Source organism: Platichthys flesus, chromosome 16, assembly GCF_949316205.1.
Source record: "Platichthys flesus chromosome 16, fPlaFle2.1, whole genome shotgun sequence".
Lineage (NCBI taxonomy): Eukaryota > Metazoa > Chordata > Actinopteri > Pleuronectiformes > Pleuronectidae > Platichthys > Platichthys flesus.
Window position 1 is genome coordinate 18,383,350 of NC_084960.1, and position 11,861 is coordinate 18,395,210.

Sequence of the window (11,861 nt, forward strand, 5' to 3'; positions counted from 1 at the left end):
TCAAGGTATTTATTTGTCAAATGCACAACAATAACATTAAGCAGTCGCTGGCAGTGAAATGCTTGAGTCTCAGGCTCTCTTCTAACAATGCTCAAGTAATTACACACTACAATAAAATAAGATAGAAACAGTATAAAATAGAATATCAAAATAGGAAATAATGTATATATATCTAAATATATATATAAACAGCTATAAAGGACTTAATGTGGTGTATTTTGAGAAGACTTTATTCACACACACATACGCCACATCCCTCATTGAGACACAATTATGAAAGAGTGAAAGATTAAACATGTCTAATTTTTTTTTACTCATGCCTGCCCACATGAGAGCTAATGTCTCGTTTGTGTGTTGCGGTACATGGTCTCTGAAAAGAACAACAGAATCACTAAGTAAAAGTGCCTGATGACAATGTGTTGGTCTCTCTGGGGCAAAAAGCACTTGCTGAAACTCGCTGTTTTACCACGGTTGTAGCAGAGAGCAGCATGAGCTTCTAGCTGGCTTGAAAGGGATTGAGCTGATCCTGATCGTGGGCTGTGGAGACATGGAGGAGGTGGCCATCTGTGACCATGAGGCAAACCTCACTGCTTCGATGGACAGGTGCAGAGAAGTGGGGCTGAGCCTGAAGGAGCTGCAGTTGAGAGTCAGAGAGGTTTGTCTTCAAGGCCATGTCCTTTCTGCAGAGGGCCTCAAAGACGACCAAGACAAGGTCAGAGTGTTCGTGGACACGTCCAACCACCGACGCAGAAAATCTGCATTAGTCACACATACATCAGAGCCACTGCCCCACCTCAGAGAACACAGGACACACCATACAGACATGAAAAGATCCATAGCCTTCAGCAGGAGCAGTATGACACCACAGTAAATCAGCTGATGGATGACCTGAATGTCACCTGTAAGGAGGCTGTAATGTAAGGAGGACACCCGCATAGCCATCGAAGAGTAATGGGCCATCAGAGATGATATGAGTGAGCAAGATGCTCTTCAGGGGTCAAAGGGTCATTCCCAGGACCTTGAGGCCAGCAATGCTGTGATGGATTCCCCACAGCCATGTGGGGGGAGAGGCTTTCTACATGCAGTTTGATGTAGGATGACAGCTGACACGTCAGGATTTGTGTTTGCAACAGTATTTGTGCCAAAAAATCCTTTAGCAATAGGCATGCGTGTAGTACAGTTAAATTAATCGTCATGTATTAATACCAGTCCTGAGTTTATTAGAACAGCTGATGGTTAGGTCTGAACGTTCTTACAGCAGAGGGTTAACTAGTTAGGTTTATAGAGATCCATGTTCCGTTCTATGTTTGGTATCCAGCTACATGAAGGGAGATGTAACAGTGTATTGATTGTGAGTCACCTACTCCACCCTGTGGTCAAACTCAAGTAGTACAGTTAGTTCACAGGAGTTTTGCTGATCAGACCTGCACCAGTTTGATGATTTGTTTTTATTCTCATGACAGCAGTAACTTCAGCAGGACTCAGTCTTCTGTAGTTTTGGGGGGATGTTTGAGCCGTTTAATGCTGCATTTAGGTGCATCTCGGATGGTCCAGAGATGGGGAGTCAATCTATGGACTTTGCTATATTCATGTGCTTTTAAGCAATAAGAATGCTTTCAGAATCAGAATCAGAATCAGAATTCTTTTTATTGCCTTGTATATTTTCACATACAGGAAATTGCCTTGGTGTGGTTGGTGCACTTTACAAACAACAATATAAAAACAATATAAAAACAACAAACTGACTTTATTAACTATTGGTTGCTGTTTTTTGTTTTGACTGAAATCGCGGGAATCAGCCATCACGTGGTCACAGGACATGTGAGCCACGTGTTTTCTTACAGCAGATTCTCAGATACAGATGACACAAGAGTAGCACCATACAGATTTTATTTACAAAAGTACATCAAAGTTTCTTTTATACATTCCAGTTCTCCGAAGTAGGAAGAAAAACAGTCACACCTACAATGATTTGGTCTTAGCCAAAGTAAAAGGTGCAAAAGGTGCCTTACTCAGACTATCAATCTAATTTAGTCTGACCCAAAGAGTGGCTTTGGCCACGATCAAACTGAACCAGGATTAGTTGGTTTCAGTGGAAAACATTTTTTGTGCATTGTTCGGACTTTCTGACATTGTAGGAAGTTGAGACATTAAACAATAGAAGAAGAAAAAGAAGAGGAAGCATCTCACAGGACTGCTTGTCGTCTTCACCTCCGATATGAACCTTGAACGATGAGGATGTTCATTTGGTGCATTGGAACTAGTGTGGAATACTGCGCCTGAAGTTCATGATACTGGTAGTTAAACCATGATGAGATTTACAGTAGTAACCAAATTAATCAGTTCATTAATTTTCTCCATTGAAACAGGAAGATTACTACCTGCTCAAGTGACAACACGTCTATGTTTTATTTTACAGGGGAGAATTTACTATCATCATCATCATCATCACAAGGTCTTGATCCTCTTCCTTCACACTCAGGACATTTTCTCTCACTTCCGTGCTGCTCTTCAACACCATTTTGATGTTGTGTATGTCACTGAAGTCACCATACAATTTTTTTATCTGAAATATATAAAGTCCTTAAAAAAAAAAAACATGCAAACCTGATTTTTATTTCTCTGCAGTGATTAAAGGCAGGACGTTCTGGTCCCAGTTGTCGTCCCAGCGCTGACCTCTGCTGGTGCGGAGGTACCCCCTGAACGAATCCAGTCTGCCTGCTGAACTGGGAAACTCTGACAGGAGAGACTGCAAACACAAACAAGACGGAGCAACATGGCTCATTTAAAAGAAGATTAAACTTGTACATTTATCATCATGAAGTTCCTTAGGGAGTGAGATCGTAGCTGATCTTTTTATTTCAGGGATTAAAAAAACATTGAAATAGAAAAATCTATTTCTCACTTTAAGCTGCTCAGCGAGCTCCTGAGAGTCAGTGAAGATGAGTCCATTCTCCTTGTCTTTGACCAGCTCATGTAAACTGAGGAGAACAGCTGAGTTAGCAATGACACACACACACACACACACACACACACACACACACACACACACACACACACACACACACACACACACACACACACACACACACACACACACACACACACACACACACACACACACACACACACACACACACACACACACACACACACACACACACACACACACACACACACACACACACACACACACACTTTCCCAAAGATCTGTGTCGCCAAAGGAATGCCATTTTCTGGTATTTTTTTCTGAATCTCAGAAATGGACACTTTGATTATTTTAGCTAAACACAAGACAACAATTCTTAAATTAACCTCATAAAACAAAACAAGCCATCATCAATAGTGAATTTAAACAAATAGTGGCAGAAAATGAATGTGGCTGCATCGGTGTCAGGTGAGTTCACGCCTGACACTGAGAGTTCACTCCAACTCTCACTTTACATATTTGTACCTGAATTTTTAACCATTAAAATCCCAGTTCTCCCTGTACAGTGCTCACCAGTCAAATTTGATGGCGCAGACGGGCAGGCAGCAGCCGAACATGTCCACCACCTTCATGGGCAGATCCAGACCGCTGGAGGACATGTGGAGACAAACACCCAGGTCTGCTGAACCTGGAGAACAGACGCCTGAGTGTGACTTAACAGGCTAAAGTAGTGAGACTCTCCTTTTTCATGTCATAAAGCTGATTTAAACTGATTTATTTCATTTTGAGGCTAGTGTGTATATGTTAATAACCAATACAGTAACTTTTCCCAATACCTTGTCATCATAAATGTTCATTTTATTCTTGAATTCTGAACCTTCTGTTTTATTTTGCCTGAAGTGTATTTCACTATGAGTTTGTTGTAACAAAGGGTTGGAAGAAGCTGATTCAGAGAAAAATACTGTATGTGTGGTTCTTTCAGTGTTTGTTCAAGAGTAACTGATTGTTAGATTTGGGGCTTAAGACATTTAAACACACGTTCACTGGGAAACATTTAATGCTGTAATATTTAATGTGTATATATTATATGTTTGATACATATAATGCAGAACTTCTAAAGGGAACCACAAACAAGCTTTAAGCTCTAGGCCAATCTGTTATCATTTGATATTAAAATGTGTCCTCATGGAAAAGTAAATAGAGACTGTAGGAGAAATTGACTCACTACAACACATTGCCCAGGACTACAAGATACACAGCTGGGATATATGGATGTTATTCTGAACCTAAAATAGCGAAAACAACTATGGAAAACACAAACAGAATTGGTTAATGAAAACTGAGAGAATGGATGGACTGAAGGAGGTGTAACACCTAGAATATTTTATTGTTGGTTTGTTCTATAGGATTATTATTTTATTTGTTTACTTCTTTTTATTTCCTTTGATCAAATGCAGTCATACAGTACATCACATAATTTTTAACATGAAATTAGGTGCCACGGTTACGTCTTAGCCTAGTGGGGCTAACTGTTCTATAGGATTATTAATGATGAAAATATCAATAAAAACCGAGCCTACAAAAAAATGTGTCCTCAGAGTTTCTGCAGGTTTAAACAAGTCATATTCAACCACAATGAATGAAATGTATGACCTATGTAAAGTAAAACAGATATGGATGGATATCAGAGTCCCAGAGGTATTTAGAATTGCCAATAACTGAAGATGAGGTGAAGTAGCTGAGTAGAGAATAACCCTGGAAACCCCACTTTATCTCACAAATAACAGGCGGAGCATTGGGTATCAGTCTACAGACAAGTTAAGTGTACCCAGATCTATTCTGACTGGAGTGTTCAGTTCCACATTGGTCTTCTTTGGAGTTCATTGGTCTTCAACAACAGAAGTGGAATTAATTGAGTTAACATAGTGATACCGAAAACGTATTAAAGGCCAAGTGTCTGAGAGGTGCTGAACACAAACTGCTTGTTTCAATCTTACCTAATAAAACAGGATAATCTTCTGCCTCCAGCCAGGGAGTGCAGATCTTCACGTGCTCTAGATTGAGAGAGTCTATCAGCTTCCTGTAGTGTTCTTTCTGAGGACCTTTACCTGCACACACACAAACACACACACATAAATAAATAAAACAAAACCACTCTGACATCAGTGATGGACTGTGAGGCAGCAGGGCAGCTCACCTGTGATCGCACAGACTAAAGATGGTAACGAAGCTCCATCTTTAATGAACCCTTCATACTCTGCAGAGAACAGACAAGTGTTTTGTGAACAGGCTGTGATGCATTACAGGCTCTGTGTGTAAGAGCATCAGTTAAAATCCAGTCATACCTTCAAGAGCCTTCAGCAGGACAGAGAAGTCTTCATCCTCTGTGGAAAGCAACAATTTCTTAGATTTTTTACTAACTACAGACTATTAAATTCATTCAATCATTCAATCAAATTTAACTTGAAATGAAGCCAAAACATCTTAGATATGAACACTGCCATTGTGCATCAATTACATCATTGGAGTCAGTCTCAGCTGTCAATCAGGACATCTCTGCTTTTTTGTATTTAACCAAGTAAATCATTAAAACCAAACTTATCAGAAACATGAATGCTTGAAAAAACAAGTGACAGAAAGCATCTTTGAGAAAAACTATTTTAACGTATAAGTTTGATATTGACACTTTGGCTTCCCTTTTCGAACCCATCATCTCTGTTTACAGTCAAGGTTAAAAACTGATTAATTAAAAGGGTTATAAAAAGGAATGTTATTAATAAATAAAGGAATTAAATGAACAACTGTATGAGAGAACCGTGGGAGGACTTAATGTCTACAATCTAAACTCTCATCCTGCGTCAGGCTGAAGAGGCAGGTTGTACATTTATGTCAACAGATTTCATCACTCTCAGCTGCTCTTAGATCCTCAGCATAAACTGATTGAGCCGTGAGAACCGGAGGACCTGAATAGTCGTACTGATTTATAATATCATCGTCTGACCTGTCCAGCTGGTGCTACTGACCAGCAGAGCCGGCCGCTCCTTCCTCAAGGTCACAGAGTCGTCAGTGAGCTCATGGACTGAGAAGATCGAGTTCTCCGCCTCCGCCTCCACATCCTCAGAACTGAAGAAACACAACAGGTCAGTCTGCATATTTTACTGCAGCTGAACCAACCTCAGCCTTTCCTTTACTTTTAAAGAAAGAAAAACAACATACAATCACATACAATAGTTACTTTGTAGCAGCTTGTTCGTACCTTGTTTGCACGAAATGACGTCAACAATAGCATTGCTGCATCTTTTGGGTTTATAATCATATAAAATAGAAAAGTTGAGTGTCTTACAGTATCTTGACATGGTCATTTGTGTTGTCGAACCGCTCACCTTCTGTGCTGAAACTGAGGATAAGTGTTGGCCAGTCTCACGAAGAGCTCGTGCTGCAGCTTCAGTGGAGTCTCTCTGAAGATGGAGGCTGGTCTGTCGTAAAGAGTTGTCGCTCTGCAAAGATCAAAAAGGTCAACACTGTCTGTACAATCGTCATGTAAACAGCATTTGTAAGAGTTATTACTCCAGAGCCCTCAATATGAATTTAACCATGGTCATCCAGTATCTTAGCATTATAAGGTGCTGGAGTCAATTTTAACTTTCATTTATATACTGTTAACATAGTTTTAGTACCAGAACATATCTGATTCATTGTCAGATTCATTAATGAACCGCTCAAACAGTTAAACTGTCGCTACACGGTTACATGTACATTAAGTAAAAAAATTAAATCATACTTGATGCCCCAGTTTTTCTGCAGGTCGTCCTTCATGGCGTTGGTAACACACAGGTTGTGAGTGGCCAGAGGGCCGAAGAAGTGCTCGTACCTGGAGGAAAAGAAGAAGAAAACATCTCAACATCTGAACTTTATCAGGACATCACTGCACTTGACGGCTGGTATGTATTACAGGGATGTATTAAGAATTCTCCACCTAGAGAAACTGACTTTCACCCTTCATGACAACGTCCAGTGATTTAGGAAGATATGAAAACCAGTCTTGGACACAGTTAACTCCTCTGGCCTGGACTTTGTGAGTAAGCAAATAGAATTTAACTATAACCACTTTTAACTACATTATTCTTGTTTCCCTTTTGTTTAGTATCATGGCTGAAAAGTTGTCTCTCACTGTTCTAGTGTGTTACAATAATTAAAATGATTAAAATGCTATGGGAAAAAAGTGGTACTGTGCATGTCAATCATTGGAAGTGTATGTAACCCTTAACATGGCTTCTCTGAATGAAAGATCAAGCAAAATAAAGAAATGAAGGGTTTGATTGTAAACACATAAATCATACAGCATATATCAGACCTGTGCTTTGCATGGTCAAGATATACAAAACACGAGACGCTACAGACGACTTTCAATAGGATTATTTCTACCAAGTTCAGTAAAACCACCACCATCAGCCACACAGTTGCAGTACTGACCACTTCGCCAATCTGACCACCGGGTGTCTCTGTCCGTGACTCAGGGCCATGATGGTGTAGCCATAGTTGTGCCAGTCGATGATCAATTTGCTGCCACGCAGGACACACACTAACCAGGCCACTGCGATGGTGGGCAGACCAGGGGGATTCTGGGATACAGACAGAGTCATTAACAATAACAGAGAAACTTCTGCAAGGTATCCCACTGAGTGGATTACATTAAATTCATAAAAGCAGAATATACAGTTGTGCAAAACAAATTCAAGCAATAAAATGCCATACAGCAGCATAACACACCAGCTTGATACAAATGAGTTTGATGGCTCACTGACTTGGAATAGGGAGAGCAGACCCTCTATCATTCCCGCTCCTCACCCTAATGTCTGTGCTTATAACTTTAGTGAGATGGGTACAATCTCCTCTGAGAAGTGTGGAACTGACTGAAGCTGCTTTCAGACATGCACTGAACTCTAGAGAATCTCTAGACAATCTAGGGAGGGGCTGTATGTGACAACGCAATTGTCAGAGTAAGTGGCTCTGGACGTTCTCCAGTTTCTACAGCCAGTCCTATACACGTATAAGACACTGACAAAGATGTTAAGAGAGTCTGTGCTGATAAGAGTCAACGTTGATGTGCTGTAAACAAAAACACACGATATCCGCAGCAGAATGAATGCATTACATCCTGACTCTGCTTACTTCTCTGCCCCTTGCCTGAATCCTGCAGAGCATTTTGTTGCTGTTGTTAACGCACCTGGGCAGAGGAACCCTTCGCTGTGTTATGCACGTGTGAAAAGAGAAGTGCGGAGAAAGTCTGTAAATATTTCTCTGGAGTTCCTCCACAGGACAAAACAGCTATATTGTTGCTTTATAGTTAAAGTGATGATGAGATACAGGGCTGAAACTAACATTTAGTCATATTTATCATAGTTTATTGAATGTCTAGTGCTAGTGTGTGTAAAAACAGAAACAAAAATGAGGGAAAAAAGTATTCAGATTTAGATGAATTATCTATTGATTAAATTATCAGGAGAATAACGGTTTCAAATGATTTACAGTTCATAGCTGAAGGAAACTTCACAGAAAAAATCCTTTCCTTCACAGTTTGAGCTGCTTTCCAGATTCATTCATTTGCAGACATATATCGTTCATCAACTTTCAGAATGAAACAAACCTGCAGGAGAATGTGAGAATGCAGGTCCATCCTCAGCAGCACAGAGCAAAGCTGCAGACACTGAACAATCACCTTCGTCACATACGTGAGGAGCTTTGGTCCCACTGAAAAAATAAAGCAACAACACGGAGGAATAAATCGACTGAATACAGCTGTTAAAAAAACCAAAGAGATCCCCCTTGATGTGGAACCAGTTACCTCGAACACCTTTCACCTCTGCTATGGGGACTATCCTGATTTTATCCTCTCTCAGGACGTCCTGGTGAGGTTTGGAGTCTGAAATAAATGTCAGAGAAAGCATCTGTCATTTTTACAGGTCAACTGATAAGACAAGTTTTTAATCTTTAATCTTAAGCAGCGGATGCAGTACCATTAAAGTACATTTAAAGCTTTGCTGCTGTATTCCCTCGGGCAAAGTGTTTCTAAAGCTCTACCCCACTAAGTGTTTAGCGGAGAATCAAACAGTTGACATCTTGTGTGCAGGTGTTTCTGTTCATGAACTGACGTTGGCACATAAGCCAACAGTAAACATCTAGACTAGATCATGTGGACATTGAATATGGTTCAGCTTTTGTACTACATTTGAGCTTGAGATGGGTACTTCAGATATTCATACTTATACAAGTCGAACAGCTGTGAGCTCAATTAAACCAATGAAGTTGTGGGTCTTTGTATGAGATCTATGCTGACTGATTTGTGCTGTGATAAGAAGTCGATGATCAAATGAATCTAAGATCTTCAGTAATGACTTTAACTGCAAAAGCCTCTGTATCAGTGTGCTTTAACTAACACAGAGTAACACTGACACTAACACTGTGTGTGTGCGTGCGCTTGTATTTCAATAGCTATGAGGGTCAAGCTGTCTTATCTGATGAGCAGCAAGTCCCACCCCCTGCAGAACACCATCACAGCACTGGGCAGCTCCTTCAGAGACAGACTGATTCAGCAGAGGAATGTACAGCCAGCTCTGCTCCCAGTAGAACTACATGCACCCATTATGGACTGTAACTTTAACACTCATTAAACTCTCCTAACTGTCCAATATTCATTCTGTCTGTGCAATACAATGGTTTATGTGCAATCCATTCACCATACATATTCTCACACTGTACATTGGTTCTTGTTTTTACAAGTTTTTATTCCATTTATATATAATATATTTCCTTCCAGTATTATTATCATCCTTATACTTAAGTATGTTACTTATTATTACGTACTGATGCCTTGTTTTGACTCTTGGTGCTGTAATATTGCAAATTTTGTAGGACTAATAAAGGAAAACCTTATGTTATATTTTGATTCAATACGATCATTGATAGGACATTTTGGCTGGAGCTGGCAAATTAAAAAGGGCTTTTTAAGGAGTTAGGACTTGGTTTTGGGGTTAGGATTAGGTCAGGCATTTACTTCTGGTGGTTATGCCAATGACTGTTCCCCCTACAACTAGTGAGAGACACGTGTGTGTATGGGTGTGTGTGTGTGTGTGTCCGTGTGCCCGGGTCCTGGACTCTCACCTAAAAACCCGACAAACGTCACCTCATATCCATGTTTGCTCAGGGACAAGCAGTGGTACTGCATTCGGGGGCTGCGACCGATGTCCCCCAGCACCAGCGCGCACACCCGCCGCTTGGTCCAAGCGTCCCGCTGCCGCAAACTCCGCAGCCACAGCAACAACAGCCCGGACACCACAGTGAGACCCACGAGCCGAGGTGACACCGGCCTTGTCAGACATAACACCGCAAAAAGGGCCGCGACCAGCGCAAAGAGAGTCAGACAGGACGAGCCGGTGCAGGGCGACGCCATGTTTGTTTGCGACTAGTGATGACGTGGCCCAGGGAAAGGGGAGGGGCTTCAGGTTTAAAGGGACCGTAGACCGTAGACCGTCAAAGACAAAATAATGTGGTTTACTAACAACTCTGCGTCACGAAGGAAAGAGGTTAAGGAGAAGCAGTGAGGAGTTAGGAAACAGGGAGGAACTCTGTGTTGTAGAATGTGAACCCAGAGTTAAAGAAAGTTTCCTGTCAAGAGAAAAGATTTCAGTTCATGCAGTGTAGTGGCAAAGTAGCCGGTATATTCTCGTCCAAACCTTTGTGAGCTTCATGATCTTGTCGAACCCTTTGTGCACTTCACATGACTTTCTCTCTGTCTGTTCTACCTACAAGGGGAAAATAAACAATGGGATTTCCTGTTTTTCATATCCTGTCTCAAATGGGCCTACGCAGAACCGATCTGAACTGTAAGGGATGCTTGTACTGTTGTCTGTCGACGTTCTGAGATCCAAGTGACTCTGTGTTGATCCTCTCTGCAGAAAGATCTTAGTAGAACACACAGAGACACCTTGGTGATTCAGCCCTTTGATATTCAGACTTCCACCACGGCAGAGAGAACATTTAACCCGGAGTTACTCACAGCAAGAGATTCCTGTGCAAATAAATAATAAACCAAACAATAATATAAACACTTGAGGAATATACATGAAGAAAGCCTTACATGGTGGAGAATTTTCTCTTTGCATTCCACGGTCATATTTGTATTGTATTCAGTTCTGATGATGAGATTAAGTTTTAAATTTGTATTTAGTTCTGATTATGATATTTATATTAAAGTTGAATGAGTATATTGTGAACTATAAGTTCAATAAGCTTGTGATTCACTGGACGGATTTGACACAGAAGAGTCTGGGCTCAGACAATCATGTAAGGATGTGAGAACAGTTCTTGATTGTGTCACAGCAATAAAACAGCTGGTTTGTTTTTTCCTCTATATATTTGTGTGCCTTTCTTTTTTTGTATATTAACGTTTTTTTTTCCATTTGCAATGAAAATGATGCATCTCTTTTAATGTTGCTCTCCAAATAATTTGTTGGACCACATTTTCCCCTTTCCTTTCATAAAGGTGCATCTGGTGTTTGCTATTTTAAGTCAGGAAGCACTGAAGCTCCTTTACTTATCATTTCAAGTATTTGAAGTATTTGAAGCATTTGCAGATCCTGAAGTCTTTGCAGATCCTGAAGTATTTGCAGATCCTGAAGTATTCACAGATCCTTCCTTAATTAAATGGAGGTTTCAAACGCACGCTGAGTTGAGCTAAAATATTGATGGAACCTTGATACCACGACTCCACTCCACAATCACTTGATACTGACTCCAATTGTTAATAGCACAAGATGGCAGTAATCTTATTCATTATATTTTGGCTTCATTTCTGGATAGTGGGAGGAAGTGGAGATGTGTCGTCCGTCTTTATTGACAGCCTATGGTTTAAATATCAACTGATAAATTACTT

The 11,861-nt window shown here is 40.5% G+C and overlaps 1 protein-coding gene across 1 annotated transcript; it reads right to left on the minus strand.

Annotated features, from left to right (window-relative positions):
* Positions 1-1,873: 1,873 nt before the first annotated feature.
* On the minus strand, positions 1,874-10,417 carry alg1 (ALG1 chitobiosyldiphosphodolichol beta-mannosyltransferase). The gene is made up of 13 exons (XM_062407623.1): positions 10,091-10,417; positions 8,775-8,852; positions 8,577-8,680; positions 7,403-7,551; positions 6,711-6,800; positions 6,313-6,426; positions 5,931-6,052; positions 5,275-5,313; positions 5,127-5,186; positions 4,927-5,037; positions 3,503-3,617; positions 2,906-2,981; positions 1,874-2,749 (listed from the first exon to the last, which is right to left on the minus strand). Exons 1-13 carry the CDS (start codon positions 10,377-10,379, stop codon positions 2,615-2,617), a joined length of 1,482 nt encoding a protein of 493 aa, XP_062263607.1. The 5' UTR covers positions 10,380-10,417; the 3' UTR covers positions 1,874-2,614.
* Between the last annotated feature and the right edge of the window lie 1,444 nt (positions 10,418-11,861).

Coding starts and splice junctions, on each gene's coding strand:
- alg1 (XM_062407623.1), bottom strand. CDS start 10,379: ATGGCGTCGCCCTGCACCGGCTCGTCCTGTCTGACTCTCTTTGCGCTG. Junction 6,801..7,402: donor GTGGTCAGATTGGCGAAGTG/GTCAGTACTGCA, acceptor CTTTTCCTCCAG/GTACGAGCACTTCTTCGGCC. Junction 5,314..5,930: donor CAGTAGCACCAGCTGGACAG/GTCAGACGATGA, acceptor TGCTTTCCACAG/AGGATGAAGACTTCTCTGTC.